General features: G+C 45.4%; 1 protein-coding gene across 3 annotated transcripts in view; it reads left to right on the top strand.

The window, feature by feature from the left end:
• Window positions 1–18,219, top strand: part of KCNH8 (potassium voltage-gated channel subfamily H member 8) — a 953,382-nt gene that overhangs the window by 709,085 nt on the left and 226,078 nt on the right. For all 3 annotated transcript variants that reach the window (XM_085630453.1, XM_085630455.1, XM_085630454.1), the window contains one exon: window positions 16,781–16,978. In XM_085630453.1, coding sequence (XP_085486579.1) covers window positions 16,781–16,978 — 198 coding nt within the window. The remainder of the gene's footprint in view (window positions 1–16,780; window positions 16,979–18,219) is intronic.

The following is an 18,219-nucleotide window of genomic DNA, read 5'->3' on the forward strand; positions in this document are numbered from 1 at the left end:
CCCTAATTGCTGTTTGATGATTTCAAAAAGTTTTTTGGGGCGGTTAGAGGCTTGTCTAATTTGCAATCTGAAGTAGTCTGCCTTAGTCGTCTTGATTGTTTTCTTGTAAGAGCTTCTGACCGTTCTAAGGGCTTTTAGGTTAAAGGCAGATGGTTTTGATCTCCATAGGCGTTCAGCTGCTCTTAAGTTGCGACGATCTGACTTTAGGTTGTCGTTGAACTATGGTTTGGAGAATTTGGATGCAGAGTTGTTTAGTTGTAAAGGTGCTATTGAGTCCATGATATCAGAGATAGTTGAGTTGTAGAAGTCCGTGAGGTCATGAACATCAGTCATGTCGACTTCGGGAGTCAGGGCTTTTTTACAGTACCTAGACAGTCCATGTCAATATTCCTGAGGTCCCTTTTCCAATGTTTAATTTTCTTGGTCTGGCTCTTTTTTGGTATCACCTCCCTATTGATAAGGAAGAAGATGCTGTAGTGGTTGGACCAGTCACAAGGAGTAATGTCTAGCAGTGTGATGGCATTACTTTTAGAGATAATGAGGTACCAGAATTTCCCCTTTGTTGTGAGTTGGTCGGTCACAGAATTGAATAAGGTCCATCTCTGCTAGGAAAGCGTTAAGACAGACCACCGCTTGATCATTGTGCTTAGACCAGTGAAGGTTGAAGTCACCAAGGTAGATTTGGGATAGTGAGTGGTCATCATTGGTGGAGATAATTTCCATTAGTTGTTCGATGAAAAGTAAGTTATCGCCAGGGGGGTGGTAGAAGGTATGTAATGTGCATATTGGGAGGTTGTTACTGAAGATTTTGAGGCACAGATATTCAGCTACTGTTGAGTTGGGGACCTCAATGTGAGAGACCGATAGTGTATTCCGGTATATACAGGCTAATCCCCAACCCTGTTTCGTGGGTCTGTCAAGACGGGTAATGTCGTGACTAGGCGGTACCAAGAGGTCTAATATAGGAGTGGAGGAGGGATTTAGCCAGGTTTCAGTGAGGATTATGATATCAAGCTCATTATTTTGGATGAGGTTGAATATCTCGGTAGCATGTTTTTTAGCTGATCTGCAATTAAGAAGTTCACACTTCAACCGGATAGGTATGTGAGATATGGGGGGCTGTGTGATGGTCATTTGCTTGAGATTGTCAATATTTATGACTCTGTGGTTGTTAGAGGGTTCCCTGTTTGGGTTGGCTAGAATGGACTGAATTTGGGCCGTAGGGACCTTGTCAACATCTAGAGTGATAGAGTAGGAGAGGAGTAGATCCTCTATCTCACTAGTTCTACCCTCGCTCTTTTTGGGTGGGAGAGGGCATTGGGGAGGGGTAGGGTATTGGAGATATGCTAATCAGTAGCTCGAAAAGAGTGTATAAAGAAAAATGTTGGGAAAACCTGCTGGAATCTATTTAAACAAAGAATATACACCAGTTCTGGAAGCTGATACAGGCAGCAGCTGATCATCCTGTGGGAGCTATGAATTGTGTGGTAGACGAGGCTACATGGGAGGAATATTTACAGGAATTGTTTGGCTCTCGTAGGGCATCAGAAGAGGTAGAGTCGCAGAACTGGAGTGGGTTAGTGGATGACCTAAAATCAGATTTCTCAGTAGTAAATGTAAAAAATACAATAATTAAATTAAAGCTAACCAGGGCAGCAGGACCCGACAATCTCCTAGCACCCACAATAAAGTTGCAGCTGAACTGGTGGGCGGAATTTCTGTCCCATATGTTCTTAACTATCTTAGATTCAGGAAAAATCCCCAAGAACTGGAAGGGCGCTGTAATTAGACCAGTGCACAAGAAGGGTGATATGAAAGCCCCACAAAATTATAGACTATTTAACTTGCTGGATATTGGGGAAAAAGTCTTCGCAAAAATAATATTGGGCAGACTCAAGGACTGGGTGGAGCAGTTCTCAATTCAAAGAAGGACACTCCACTGTCGACCATTGCTTCGCCTTATGGGCTGTGGCACGTAAGTCAATAGAGCAAAACGGCAAGCTATGCTGTTGCTTTGTTGACTTTCAGGCCGCGTTTGATTCTGTGGACTGCAAATGCCTTTGGGAGTCTTTAGTAAATTATAATATACCGGAAGGCCTACTGGCCATAGTAAAAGAGTTACATAGAGGAAATTAGGCACAGGTCATTAGGGATACGGGGGTCCTTGACGCCGAAAATAGCAATCAAGAACGGCCTCAGACAGGGCTGCGTGTTGGCCCCACTGCTCTTCGCCATATTCCTAGCAGACTTACCCGCAACCCTAGAGGTTGATAGAAGTGCCAGCCCGAGAATGGATGGTCATAAATTGTCTTGCTTATTGTACGCAGACAACCTGGTAATTCTCGATCAGACCGAGCTTGGTCTTCAAAGGAAGCTAAATACTTTTAGAGAGTATTGTGAAGTAAAGTTTTTAACTGTAAATATGGAAAAAACAAAAATGTTATGTTTCGGGAAAAGAGATACTAGATTTAGTTGGTTTTTAGGTCCTTTGAAACTGGAAACTGGGAGTGAATATAGATATCTTGGGATCTGGCTCGATAGTGCATTAAAGTGGCATACACTCTTAGAAGCGCAGAAAGCCAAAGCTTTTACATCGATCTGTGGTCTGAAAAAATTCAAGGGAGATTATGAAGATATGTCCCACAGACCACTGATAAAGGCATATAGTGCAATGATACCCCCGCAAATACTGTACGGAGCTGAAGTCCTTTATGTAAGCGGTAAACGAGATAGGAACTTAGAAGTGTTTGAAAACATTGTTGTCACTACCAGGCTCAGCAATGATCCTGGCCATTAGAACTGAGCTAGGCACAACATCTTGGAGCATACAGACTCATATGACTTTAGTAAGGTTCTGGAAACGCCAGGACCCTGGGGCAGTACAGAAGGTCTCACAATGGTGTAGAAAGGAGATTCAGTCTAGTAGCCTAAAATGGGCTAAGGAGACTAGGAAGAAACTGCCAATGGTTGGTAAGAACCTAAAGATGAGAATTTGTCAACAATCGCTGTATGCAGAATATACTAAGAGTGCTCTTAGAACCCAAGGACAGGAAGTCTCCCAAAGGGCTGACATGGAGTATCTGAGTACAAAAAAATCAGTACAATTTATGAGGGAACCATGGTTGAATGAAGCCTGGTACCCTTATCTGGACACACTACCCAACTATTGGCTTAGATGTGAAATTTTAAGATTAAGAATTGCCATTAATCCTTGGTTGGTAAATGAGAAAATAAAAGCAGAAATGATCCAGCCTGATGGAACCTGTAAATATATGTTGGGCACAAAAAGCAATTTTTTGCACATATTGGTAAATTGTGTTATAGTTTTAAACCAGCGTAAATACCTACGCCCAATCTTTTTAAAATATGATACGAGGTTACGGGATCAGGCGGGAGCCTTACTTACAGAGATGCCTAATCTTGAGATAACAATTGCAATCGGCAACTGCATGAAAGCCATTAAAAGTCTCTTCAGGGAGAAACCAATGGTGTTTTAGTGATTTTAAAAGTTGATCCTCATTAATTTGTGTATTGTGACTAAATATCAATTTTAAACTATATGAACTTTTATCAGTTTTAGGGGGCTGTATTAAATTGTATATATCAATTAATTATGTTATTGCGCCGCCCTGTGCAGGATATTTTTGTCATTACTTTGCTAACTATAGGTTAACATTTTTTAACGAAATCGATGAAGAATTTGTATTGTTTTATTATTCATAACTGGGTTTTATCATTGTTTAAAGACCATGGTCTAAATAAACATTGCTTTTGACTTTGACTTTGATCCGTCCCTTGGCCATGTGGGCTGGTTAGTTTCAGGCAGATCTTCCTTATACGTAGAGCTTGGCTGCAGTGGACCTAGTGGTACTGGACCAATAAAACCGCAAAGAGGGCTAAAGAGAATGCCAAAGGAAGGGAGGAGTGAGTGACAGGGTGCTGGGAGGGAAGTAAACTGATGCAGCGGGAGAAGGAGATGGAGAAAAGAAAGGAAAGGAAAGTAATGCACTCACATCTTTCAGGAGTGTCCAGGGTCGGCCTGGGACAGAATAAAGGCCCGGCCACCAAAGTGAAAGTGGCCCTATTAGTGAATCAGATTGCAAAATAAGGGCCCCATGTTTGCAAACTGTGGCAGTTTTGAAATTTGTAAAGACACTCTGTCTATGGTATGGCATGGTGTGAAAGAATGCATGGATTGGAGATTGATGCAGACAATGCTTGTTTTAATATCAGGGAAATCAACAGTAAACACTAGCCCAGCAGACTAATAAACAGGGCCACAACTAGCCAGAAACAAACGGACCACACACTGGCCTCTCAGACTGGCCTGTTGGGCACTGCCTGATTGGATTGCCGTATAGGCCAGTCCGACAATGGGAGTGTCTCCTAAAGGAGTGTGGGTCACCCTTGGGCACACTGATATATATGGCTAGGGGGGGGTCAGGTTGTTGGAAGAGAAGATGCTTTGTATCTGCATGTAGGGGTGAGAGAAGTCTACTGAGGGATGATGTCACCAGGAGAAGGGGGGAATACAAGCCTACGTCGTGGGTCTCCAGGTGGTAGCGAAGCAGGAAAAGAATGACATTTCCAAGCGACAGAAAATTATTGATCTGAATGATAGGAGAAAACTATCAGTACCGGCAAAAAGTTATAGTGCCTGCCAAAAATCCCATCCAGGAGCTATTTCAGATTTTCAAATTCTGTCTATCACCTGGGTCAATCATCCCACAAAAGGCCCCTCCAAGCTTTTGCATGTCCAGAACACAAAATGGTCTAGTGACAAAAATGTTACCTGCCCGGCCCTGTTTGGGGGTCATCTGCTCCTGGTGTCTGGAGATCTGTGGTAGTGTGGCTCTGCAAACTAGGACAGATACATTTTTCCACACTTGACTCCCAGGCTAGCAAGGGCGAGCAGTCAAAGGCTTCTCTGGGATGTAGGGTGGAGGGTAGAGACTCAGAAGTCAAGCAGTCAAACAACAGACACAATAATTTACTGTCCAGCCCAGTGCTAATTTTAGTAAAAAGAGAAGTACTTTAATCACAGCAAAATGAAATACTACTCATAGTAATGGAGGTTCAGCCACGGGGTTTTAACAACACCTCTATGGGGCTCTAGCCAAGTACAAGTCTCGCGCCATCCACTGCGGCCAAATTCAGCCCGATGGTGCCACAATATCTAGAGTGTTCTTGCAGCCATACAATGGTCATAGGCAAGAGTGTGGCACAGGTGTGAGCTCACACTAAGGCTGTGTAAGCAACAGCCATGTTCAGTAACCCATCAGTAACTTTGCTTGGATTGGGAACAAAGGAGGTCATGATAGCTGTCATTAATCTCTTGAACATACAAGGTTACAGTTTCTTCTTCAAGATACAGTCTCTCAGGCTTTGCTTGCAGGCCATGCAGCACCTGCTCGCTGAGACAAGACTCAACAAGGAGACCAATAGAGCGCTCCTCACACCCACACAGTCAGTGTCCTCATCCGCCTCTCGGGATCTTGCCACTGGGAGCAAACAGCGTTGCAGGCCTGGGCAATTGTGGTCTCCAGGCTGTGGGGGGATCCCTCACTGCAGCAGTGTTGTCAGACCACACAAGCCACCTAGCATGTCGAGGCAGAAGCAGATAGGTCCCTCTGGGCAAGCTGCGATGATACTGCATGGCAGAGTAGGACTTGGTGGTTGTCGCTCATTCACACAGTTCGCCACAGGAGTCATGCAGGGATGGTCGCGACTCCTCATAACTCAGTTCAGCTCTGGTGGGCTCCCAGTACAAGTTGTTTCTTTTGGATGCTCCACCTTCCGGGAACACGGCTGAGCTTCTTCTCGGGGACAGCCTCTCCCCTGCAGGGTCCTGCACTCCTTCCCACTCTGAGAAGTGAGGCAGGCTTCTAGGTGCAAGGCAGATCCAAAGCTCTCCAGCAAGATGCACAGACCTCTGGTGATGTCCTTTCACGTCGTGAGTCTGGCTGTCAGACATCATCCCTGGTTCACAACTGCTCTTTGATCACTCATCAGGAGCACTCCCAGTGGAATGGTTGGTGGCCCACTTTATTCTCATTTTCCAGACATCAGATGCTGATCCACTGGACCGGTGTGGGGGTGGGTCCTTTTTCAAATTTCATTTTGTGGCTGCAGTGCAGACACAGCCTTTGTGCAATGTGATAGATGTCACGGTAGGCTGTGATGATGCCCGGCTCGCGACAGGAGTATCCAGAAATATGGGCACTATGAAGGGTGAAGGCTCTTCAACCGGCTCTCATCAACCTTCCTGAAGTAGCAATGAGGGAAAGGGAAAAGGGCAGGCCCTGCCTAAAACTTCCCACCCTTGAAGCCAAAGTCAGATGACTACACTCCACTGCCACCACCCACACTGAAGTGCTCAGGGAGGGGGCACTTGCATTGCATGCGGATGCTGCGCTCCATCCACCATCATGTACCAAAGGATACGTGGGGCAATCTAAAATGGATCCCAGTGGCCCCCGCAATCATACTCTCACCACAACAGTCTTGCTGCCGTGCATGCCTTACATACATGGACTCAAAATGCATAGAAGATGTAAGAGAAAGGGTCTGGGTGTCACATGTATGCAACACTCTACACAAGTGGGGCCAGTAGGCTCCACTGTATTCTCAGGACAAAGGCCTGTTCAGTGCCATGAATCCACAAGCTTGGTATGTCACCGCCGCCACTTTATGGCAACAACCCAGATCATGGACTGTAGACCTATGTCAATCTGTAGGTCACGCTTGGTGCATCCTCCAAGGTCACAGGACAGGTTGTGGACCTTGGTCTGGATTGGGCCACATTGCACACGCTAGGTTACTATGTAAGCTAGGACAGGTTTACAGGACACCAGTTTCATATGCAGTCAGTCACTCAGGGCAGGGGTACAGTACCATGTAGGGAATATTCACTCTTAATGCTACATTAAGTAAGAACATGTTAGAGACTGAGAATTTTAATGTACCCTCAAATGGACTATTATCTGGAACTTAACCTTAAGACCGAGTGTGCTTTATAAGAATGCATGAGTAAAAAAATATAAATAATGGCTACAATTCAGAATCGCAATTTACAATCATGTGACTTGAATTCAGAGGCGCTGGCTCTATGTCCTGCCCCCGCTCCTCTTTCAAAGGAAAACCCTTTATCTACGAAGCCAAGATCTCACTTACTGTTTTTTCATCGATGAACCCAGTGTACAATTGATTTTTGGGGAAATTTCCAATTCTATTCTCCCATCATAACCTACATTTTTATTACCTTCCTCAGAGTAGACACAGTTTCAAAGTTTAAAAAAAAGCTGAGATCAGTGTCAGGTTTAGCACTGGTGGTGCCCGGTGCAACAATCTTTTCGGCACCCCCTCTTCCCCTCCCCGCTGACCTCCTTCTCCGCAGAATCTGTCACTGCACCCTTCAAAGGTGCTCCTCATCTCTTCATAAAACATGAGTTTCTAGCCTATATCCTGCGGTTTGCATGCGGCTCTTTGATGCTAGTTCATAGCTCACTGTGCTATATTAGGGTTGTAAATTATGAACTGCAAGTAACGAAAGGATCTCTCTGACGAAAGCTGTAACCCACTAAGCTAGTTCTGTGATCTGTATGCAGCAGGCACATTAACCCTTTCTGCTACTTGTTGGTGAGTCAAAACTGCTATTAGACAAAACGCCACCTCTCTCTCTCTCAAGCAGGTACATTAATCAGCAGATTTATCTTGGCGTTTTAATTATTGCCTAAATATTGCTGGGCACCCAAGGACCTCTGCAGTATCTGATTTTAACTTTTAACCACATACCATATTTCAAAATATAGTGCCACTCCCACGCCCTCCCTCTCCCACAGCCCAGCACAAGGTGTGCTGGCACCGATGGCACCACCCTAAAGAGGGCCCTGAGATCATTCTCTTCATAAAGCAGCCATATATGGGTGCTACGAAATCATTCAAGTTACAGGCGGAGTGTCTGGCTATGGATTCTGTGTGGTATTTATACCAGGGCTTAATTTGAGCCGGTTCTTTCCCATGCTTGGCACCGGCATTTCATTGTCAACATCGGCACTTATGACAGTCTGCCACATGATGGCGCTGTTTGTTTACTTTAGAGATGAGCACAACAACAGTTGTTTCATAAATATACTAAAAATAAATAATACCTGCAGCCAAAGCCATTCTTGTAGCTTTGGGGTCCTGAAATAGCCATAACGGTCACGCTTGTGGGAGTGTGATGATTGGAAGCTGTGTTGATATTGTAATTGGCAGCGCCGACAGCAGCAATGGATGGTGCAGGCTGCAGTGGCCTCCTGGTGAGGGCCCTGGCACATGGGGGCATATGTACAACAGAATGACAGAGGGTGGCGTCAAGAAAAACTTACTAACACTAATCTTCACCAGTCTGTCCCTAGTGCTGGTGCCATGGCCAGACTAGCCTTGGCAATGAAGTTGGGCTGGCATGGAAGAGCGTAGGGGGGCACAGGGGTGGTGCTGATGGGAAACACTGCTGCTGCTTTTTTTTTGTTACGGGGGGCCGATATTGCAGCACTGCTGCACAACTGGCCCTCGGTAACAAATAAAATGCCCGCCACTCCAAAACTGGCCCCAGCCTACTGGGAAAACACCCGGTGCCCGCTACAGCCAGTCACAGGCCCTAGCTGGTGCTAAATTAAGCTGCTTAGCACCAACCCAGGCACCCTTACACAATAGTGCAAGGGTGCCTGTGTTGGGGGGGGATTGTTTATGTGCATGAAGGTGTCCCATCTTGCACGTACACAATCACAAATGATGATTTGTAACTTCTGGGTGTGCTGCATTGTACAGCACACATAGAAGTTGCAAAGTGCCATCTCTTTCGTGATTGTTTATGTGCAGGAAGGGAAACCTTCCTGCACATAAACAATCATTCATGGCGTTGCAAAATCACCATGTTAAGTCCAGGTTTTTCCTGGCCTTAATTCTGGCGCTGCCTCCACCCTTGTAAATAAAGGGCAGCGTCAAAATCTATGGGTGTTGCGGCGGAACGCGAACCGCAACACCCATTGCCCTCCCATTTCATGCTAAGTATAGTGTGACAGAGTGCCTTATTCACAAGGCGGCATTGAGCCATTGTTAAGTGGCTTCATTTTGCCTCGTAAATAAAGCGAAGCCCCTGTCGCCAGGGGAACATCATTAAAAGTGGCCTTCCTGTGGCGATAGAGGCCAAATAGACCCCTTAGTTTTTTGCAAATCAAGCACTGAATTCAATACCGATTCGTAATGATTTTTCCACCATATTCTTATGAGAATTAGGTGTAGATTGGAAGGATATTTCAACGGAGGGTTTCTCTCTCTCTCTCCCCCCTCTTTTATGTGCAGTAGACCCTTCCAGTTATCGATGTGCACTGGTGCCCATAAATACTGCCATTTTTTAAGTTTAACGCAGTACCCCACCATGACCCCCGGGATGAGCGTTTGACCCCCATTGCACAAAGGACCTGCCTCGGCCACTGATGCAGCTGACAGGCCCGGGGCTGCAGGTTGCCCAGTTGCCCGACTGCTTGTGTTCACCAGTAGAGTCATGAATCAGAAGCAACGAATGTCACAGGCTTCTGGGGGAGGGGGCGGGGGTGGTGGGGGTGTCCACACGGAGCCAGAGAGGCACATCATATTAACCTTTCCATAATAAATCTTGACTTAAACCCACTTACTTCAACCCTGGTGTTCCGAGAAGCAACGTTCAAAGAAAAGAAATGTTGGTGCAAAAGCAATAAAGCATCTCTGCGCCGCTTTCTCCAGAGCAGAATAAATGGCCCCGCGCGCCGCGGTCTGAAGCGTGATCGCCTCTGCGCGGCGTCACGTGCAGGAAAGTGCTGAGTGGACGAAAGCGGTGGGACGGAAAGGCCGCGCGTCACTGGAGCATAAAACAGCGCAATAAAACTGCACTCGGTGGTTAATCGTGCTGTTTATCCAAACGCGCAGGCATTAAAAGCGTTCCTTTAGATTGTAGGTCGAGAGAGGTTTGGAAAGTGCTTTCCCATCCCGCTTCCAGTCCCGCACCCAGTGCGCGCCCCCAATCGTGACAGGAAAGAAAACGCCTCCAAATTTAGAGCATCAGAGAAAGGGTTTTACTCAAGTAAAAATAGCATTTTTGCATAGTATTCAGGGGGCATAATATCCTGATATACAAATGCGCGAAATACTACTTCCTTACACATTTTATTTGTTTAATGTGGCATAAACATGCCCCGTGTCACCTCTACAGAACGCTACCCCTAACTGTCTATATTAAGGAAGAGCAGGTCCAGGTGTGTGCCAGATCGATGGATTTAGACCCAGATCTCTGAACTGGGGTGAATGTATGACATTGTTCTGGATTCTGTCCATCAATAGTTCTTTTTGGATTTTTCACGATCTTCAGGATGGGCACATTAAAAAAAATTAAATGAGATGTATATAAATGGAACTCCCTTCCATGGTCATTGCACAGTGTCTGGGTGTGCGGTTAATGTGGTGCACGCTGAGTATGTGTGTCTCACCAGGCTCAGTGATGGACTGCAGGCGTCGTATGTGTGAGAAATTGGGTTACTGGTTGGGGGGGTGAAATCCTACTAAAGCAGCAACCATAATCCATGTCAGGGTGCGGCACAAGCAACCCCCAAATTAACCTGTTCTGAATCCTCTGGTAGCTTGGCACAGAGCGGTCAGGCTTATCATTAGAGGCAATGTGTAAATTATGTATGCAGTACTTCAAACAGTAATAAAGTAGAAACACAACACAAGAAAAATCACACACCAATTTAGAAACATAGAGCAAAATTTAATTAAAAAATCACGAACAAAATGACAAAAATCCAATGGGTAGAACCTGAGATATACAATTTTAAAGATTTAAATGAAAATAGTGCCAAAAAGTCCAAGCACCACTCACAGCTATCTGATCATGCGAAACCAGGAGAAAGTCACAAATTAAGGTTGACCATGATGGAGCACAGGTCAGATACAGGGACCTGGTTATTACAGCTGAGAAGTTACCTTATCAGTCCAGCGCAGAGTCCTGTTCGCATAGTAGGGGACCGCTAGGAGGAGGGAAGTGTCATTGTGGTACAAAGAGCAGGCCGTGTGTCGCAGATGGTTGGCGCTGTAGCGTGAAGATCATGTTGTTGTTGTGGGCGGTTTGGCTGGAGCTTCGCAATGGTGCTACCTGCAAATGGTCGATGCTGTAGTGTGAAGGGTTGGGTTGATGGAACTTTGTGTTGGCAGGCAGTCCAAAAAGTTCAATTCAGCTCCCCTGAGATCACACCAAGTGTCCAGAATCTGAGGGGCATCATTTGGGGGTCAGGGGCTTACTCCAGCTGGATCTGGTGCTGGTTCAAGAGGATTAAGCCTGGGCAGTGAACTCAGCTCATGGAGTTTGCAGAGTTTTCCGCACTCCGTGTTACGCGGAGCTCATGGAGTTTTTTTCCTCGCTCGCGTTCGTCAATGTCATGTTGGAGAGCGCGAGCGAGGAAAATCAAACCTCCCGGCGAGATTTTTCCTAGTTCATGATCGTCAACATCAAGTTGGCGAGAGCGAGCATGGAAAATAAACCTCCCGGCGAGATTTCTCAACCGGGGGGGGCAAGTTTCTCATTGCAAGTGGTCGTGTATGCTCGAGAAACTGGCCATTTGCATTGAGAAAGCTGCCGCTCCAGTAAAAATCTACTCGAGCGGCAGAAAGCAAAGCCGCGCCCGCTTGCGCAGTGCATGGTGCCGTTTGCAATTATTGCACATCTGGCACTGAATATCACCACAAACTGCATATTTCTATCTCACTCCGCCGCTTGCGGAGCTCCGCGTAGCACGGCTGAGTTTTTTTTCACTTCGCGGAGTTTCGTGTAGCGCAACTCTGCAAACTCCGATAAGGGTTAAAGAGGATGAGAGCCTGTGGCTCTGAACAAGAGGCCAAAAGACTAGCTTTTGAAGTCACTCTGGGAGACCAGGGTGACAGGTGCAGGTACAATCCATCTGATTCAGGCAGGAGGACAGCAGAGCAGCAATAGGGCAGCAATCCAGCAAGGTAGTAGACCAGCAGAGCAGTGGTCCAACAGAATGGCAGTCCTTCTTCTTGTCAGAGTCTCTACAGGTCCAGAAGTGAACTGAAGAGTTGGTGTCTGAGTTAAAATGTTTATACCAGGTGCCTCAGTTGATGTGGGAGTAGCTTTTAGAGGTTTCCCTTTGATATGCACGGGTTTCCTGCCTCCCCTGCCCTGACTCCAGACTAACTACATGGGATATGCAGCCCTTTGTGTGATGGCAGGAGACAGCCTAAGTAGGGCTGTGCCCAGATCCGCCCTCCCATCCTGCAAGTGAATTAACATCCAGGCATACCTAAGCTCTCTATTGTGTGTGGCTGTCTAGGAGGAATACACAAAGGCCAACTGCCAACTACACCCAGTCATGTGACCCAGTGACAGGCTGCAGGCACTAAATGGCTAAGGCAGGAACTTGACAACTTTCTAAAAGTGGCATTTTCAAAACTGTGATTTTTAATTTCAATTCCAAAGACAGCAAACTTGAATTTGTCGCCTGGTGCCATTTGGAAGTTACTGTTTATTAAATGTAATAATGTAACTCTAATGTTATCTTATTGGAGAGGTAGGCCTCAATGTAGTAAAAAACTAATTTTATAGTTTTTCACAACCAGGACATGTAAAATTAAAAAGTACATATCCAACATTTTAAATAGACTGCACCCTGCCCTCTGGGGTGTCCAGGGCCAACCCTAGGGGGGAATTTTAGGCCTGACAAAAGGTTTATTTTGTCTGGGCGTAATGGCAGTTTAAAAACTGCCCATGCAGGCTGCAATGTTTACAGGGTTATTTAGGTGGGTGGCACAATCAATGCTGCAGGCCCACTAGTAACGTTTAATCTACAGGGACCTCGGCACAGGTGTTGTCACTTTACAAGTAAATTAAATATGCACATTGGGTATAAGCCAATTCTACCAGATTCTAAGGAGAGAGCACAAGCACTTTAGCACTGGATAGCAGTGGTAAAGTGTGCAGAGTCCTTAAAGCAAACAAAAATGGGTTCAGAAAACAGGAGGCGTGAAGGCAAAAGTTTGAGGCTGACTCTACAGAAAGGGCCAAGTACAACAGTATACAAAAGTGGTAAGGATGAGTGTTGAACTGCAGGACTGATGTAGTCTGGAGGATTGATGGACTGCAGGACTGGCCTGGATGAGTGATGGACTAAAGGAGTGAGGTGGGTGTGTGATGGACTACAAGATTGGAGTGGTCTGGATGAGTGGTGTACTTCAGGAGTGGTATGGATGAGTGAGGGGTGACAGGAGTGCTCTGGATGAGTCATGGACTGCAGGAGCGGTCTGGATGAGTGATGAACTGCAAGAGTTGGATGAGTCATGGACTGCAGGAGTGGGGTAGGTGAGTGACGGAGAGCAGGAGTTGTCTGGATGAGTGACGGAGAGCAGGAGTAATATGGGTGAATGATGGACTGCAGGAGTGGAGTGGGTGAGTGATGGACTACATGAGTTGTCTGGATGAGTGAGCAGAGAGCAGGAGGGGTCAGGATGAGTGATGAACTGCAGGAGTAGTTATTTGGCGAGCTCAGTTGGAGACGGGCAAAACTACAGAACATACTGATCCGTTGCACCTTTCTATATCTGTAGGTCCGGGTCTAGTCATCATAAAGATTGTGCTTCTAGTTATATGGACCTTTTATTATGAAATTAAAGTGTTTAAAAGGATCTATAATCAGAACCAAAATTAACTTACAGTGAAACTAATTTGGCTAAAAAAGAAATTACAGAGAGGATAGTGTGCAGACTGAAGATCTATTAGCAAATTCAGCCAAAGTTACAAATCAACCAAATCAATAAATCAATATATCAAATAAGCATATATAGCCATCTGATTCTGAAGCCTAAATTTGTATAACATAAAGAAGAGGATGCAGAATATATACAAGATACAAAATACAGAACAGAAATAGATTGCTTCCTAAAGGAGCTCACCGAAGCTAAATGAGGCCTCGAAAGCGGCAAGGAGGAGTTCTAGAAGTAAGGTGTCAGCGTCAGTTGAACCAAGTTAAGGTTCATGGGCAAGTAGACACAGGTGTTCAAGCATGACCCTAAAAAAGCAAGGTAGGGGAGATCAGCAGACTTTGGGAAAGGTCTTCCCTCGGCAAAGGTAGGACCGGATCTGCTCGCTATTCTAAGAAATACACAATTAATAAAAATGAATTATAAGTCTCTGGAAACTTCGCTCCACCACCTCCCCCTGGATGGACAAATCAGGATACCCTGTTTTCTGGGAGCAGCAGGACTCCCCAAGTTCCCATCACCAAGCAAAGAAGCACGCTGCTGCACGACCTTGGAAAGTATCAATGGTCTGGCCTGCCTTGTGCAGGACGCTCTCCCATCCCCATGGACTGCATGCCCATGGTGGGGCTCCCATTAATGCTCCCCAACCTAACAGATTCTCAGCATAAACAAACGTTTATTCTAAATAACCAAGGGGCATATTATCAAGGACGGCGTTAAAATTATCGCCGCTTTAGCGGCAGAACACTGCCGCTAAAGCGGCGATAATGGGCTTGATAATATGCCGCAGAGAATTCCAATAGAAGCCCATGTTGACACCAGAACATGGGCTTCTATGGGAATTCACAAGGGCATATTATCAAGCCTATTATCGCCCCTTTAGCGGCAGTTTTCTGCCGCTAAAGCGGCGATAATTTTAAAGCAGTTTCTTGATAATCTGCCCCGAAGTTGATAAGACACTTGAAACTGAAAGGAAAACTTTTCAAGAAGAGCATTGAATATAAAACACAAGAACAACTTTTATAAGCTTTAGTCAGCTTAAGGCCTACCAGCAGTGAGGGCTGTGGCCACAATGCATTTAATTAATGCAAATGTATAATAAACTAAGCGTTAGGCTAAGAATATGTGAATGTGTCTACTTCATACACGTATATGTTTGCCACACAGTGACACTGAGACTCATGTACCAATATAGTGATTCACATATGATTAATCCTATTATGGGGCGTTGCATGAATGCTGCACCAACATCATACCTATATGTGTGTGTGGGGGTATCTTTTATAAGATAATCCTTGAACCTATAGATATTTAATTAAGAAGTTGAAATGTATCTTCCTGCTCTTTGGACACTCATCTTCACACAGTGGTTATGCTGACAGTCTGGTAAGGTCTTGCCCTCCTGGAACTATGGTGCATACCCCTGGTTACTCTTATGCCACAGACTAGCTCAACCGTAAGACACATCAGTCTCTTTACTCAAGCCACAGAAATTAACTCACTCGTCCAAACCCAACAGCACAGTCACACAACTGCCCATGGAGGAGAGGGTTCAACTCTCCAAAACCACTGAGCACACACCACATGCATGGGATGGGAAAGGGGGCAGCCAGCTTGGTGAGTCCCCATCCTTCTTTGCAGGTCGAGGGGCCTCTGCAACATTTCTCCCAGTACTTCTTCAGAAGACAGAAAAGAGCTTGGAAAAAACCTTTTTACAGTTGAGTATTTTAGCTGGCAAAACACCTGACTACCAGCTGAATGTTGGTCTCTGGGCAACCCTTCTAAGAAATGAGCAGCCCTGCAGATGGCAGGGATCAGTATGATGCCGATGGCAGGCGCATCCCATGGAAGCCTTTCCTGACACTACACACTTTATAAACCTCAATCGAATCCTTTCACCAGACATCCTGGCATGTGATGTTACAGATATATAGATTATTGGTGAGGCTGCCCATGTGTATTGTATTCGTTTCTAGCGGTCAAGATGGATAAAAAAGATGAGAGCTAGACCAAGGGATCCAAGGGGCATCAAGCGAAGAAGACGGCTGGAGGGTCGGACTTGCACAAAAGATAGACCCCTGCACCACAATAAAAGTGGCTCCCATTAGTGAAGTGGAAAGCTAAAAAAGTGACCCATGTTTGCAAAGTTGGAGAGGTTCTGAACTTATAAAGCGTTTGTATGAGTGTTTTTCAAGGTATATTGCATGGATTTGAGCTTGTTGCGGTCAATATTTGTTTTAATATCATGGAAATCAACAGTAAAAACCGGCCCAGCAGCCCATAAAGTAGGCCCACAAACTGTCAAAAAGCGGTCTTAACACTGACATGTCAGACCAGCGCTGCCCGATAGGTCAGTCTGACCCTGGACTGCTACAGGAGGGGAATACCGGTAGCATAAGTACAGCAGCCATAATAAGCATATTCCAGCAGGCCTCAAATGGTAGTAAATGGTTGGGAATGCCCTTGAGCAGGTGTGGTGGCAACATTTTTAGAAAAAAAAATCAAGAAAGAATGGCAAAGAAAATAGCAAATTGTTGTGTTGTGGTGTGAGAGCAAAGAGAGATCTGTGGAGTGGGTTGGTCTGTGATGGTGCAGCGGAGAATGAAAAGGTAAGACTAGAGCCTCCTTGTGGCCTTCATCTGCAGTCAATATATAGATATCTGTGTAATGTTGCCTATACGTCACACTTGATTAAAGAGTCCATAACCGCATTAACAAGAGTATTGTATGGTTTACAAAACGTCTTGTCAATTGAACGTTTTGTGTGGCTGTGGACAGACAGGAAAAAAACGACACTGAGTTGCCTCCTATCGCAAAGGCTTATTCGGACAGAAAGGGGGCTGAGTGAACGAGAAGTAGCTGCTACTTGTTTGTGAATTTCATCAGTTGTTGCCAAACAATTCCTGCTTCTCTGTAAATGGTCGCCTGTTTGCCTTGCAGCGAAAAGTCTTGAAAACAAAACATTTAGTCCTTCTTCTATTTTTATTTCTAGGCTGGCTTCACGAGCTGGGGAAACGGTTGGAGTCCCCCTTCCAGGCCAACAATACCATGGGGGGGCCCTCCCTCCGAAGTTCATACATCGCCTCACTGTACTTTACCCTGAGCAGTCTCACCAGTGTCGGTTTCGGAAATGTTTCGGCCAACACCGACTCAGAAAAGATCTTCTCCATATGCATCATGTTGATTGGTGGTAAGTATTATTTTTTGCTATCCAACTTCTTTCAGTTTGACGTATAATAGTGTTTGCACCATTCGTGGGGAACATCTTGTATTCAACACATATTCTAAGCGGCTTAGATTCAGCTTCCTTCACTGTTGGCCTCTTTGGTCCAGGAACCTTCATCAACTGACTTTAAACTTTAATAATCACATCTCTTACAAGCCCCAAGCCTTCTCTTTCTATTGGCTGCCTGGTTGTATCCTTGTGCTTTCAAAGGAATGCAGCTGGGACTCTTTTACATCTCAAAAGTACAGTCTGTCATTACATAGAGTAATTAATCAACCCAATATTTAAAACATTTGTTTGCGCTGCAGCACAGATGTTACCATCGATGTTGCCATTGCTTCATGATCTATCAGCTTTGTAATCCATATTACGGGAATGAGTAGGAGGAGGTGTGGGTGAGGCGGGCTGGTGCCAGGTGAGACCACGCGCTGAAGATGGTGGTGTCTTCAACGGTGACACGTTCGCCAGGTGTGCCGTTATCTTGGTCGCCGCTTGAGGGTGCACCGAGCTATTGCTACTCATTGCTTTCACCTCGTTTGCTTTATTTGAAGCCCCAGGCTGGCATTGCCGCATGAATAGGGCTACCTTAGCTGTGGCATGCCTCTGTCTGCATGCCTCCACATGTGTCTCCTCCAGTTGAGGCTGACATGACTGCACCTCCCATAGGTTATACGAAGGATGAAGCCTGTCGGGTACAGAGTTGCAAATTGACCCCACATTATCAGGAAATATTTTACAATATGTTTGGTTCATACCCCACTGAGCAATGTGTGTCAAAGGAGGGTCAACAGATATAAACTCTGTGGTGCTCTGGCTAGCAAGCATCATGTCTGTGGTCCGAGTGAGAAACAAAGCACTTTCAGTCAATAGTGTGAACAAAATGCATTTATTAGTATATATCGTTGTGCTAGTGAGTAACTAACAACAGCAGATATCTCACCCCAATTTAAATTTAGGGAAACAGAATCCTTAGTAAGTGCTCAGTAAAATACTAGACATAACTTATAAAGAAATGATCAGTGAACACAAATTAAGAGCATCAGCCAGTAGTGAATAGGAAGGGACCGTCCCCTCTGCGAGATGCTAACCAGGGAGAGCAGGCCTTTAGTAACAAGCACTTCCTGTGGCATTCGTGGCAGCATTAAAGGAGAGGAAATGCACTAAAAACGCAAGAATACATTAAAGGTGTCCCCGATGCATCATAG

The sequence above is a fragment of the Triturus cristatus genome, chromosome 10 (assembly GCF_964204655.1).
Source record: "Triturus cristatus chromosome 10, aTriCri1.1, whole genome shotgun sequence".
NCBI classification, from domain to species: domain Eukaryota; kingdom Metazoa; phylum Chordata; class Amphibia; order Caudata; family Salamandridae; genus Triturus; species Triturus cristatus.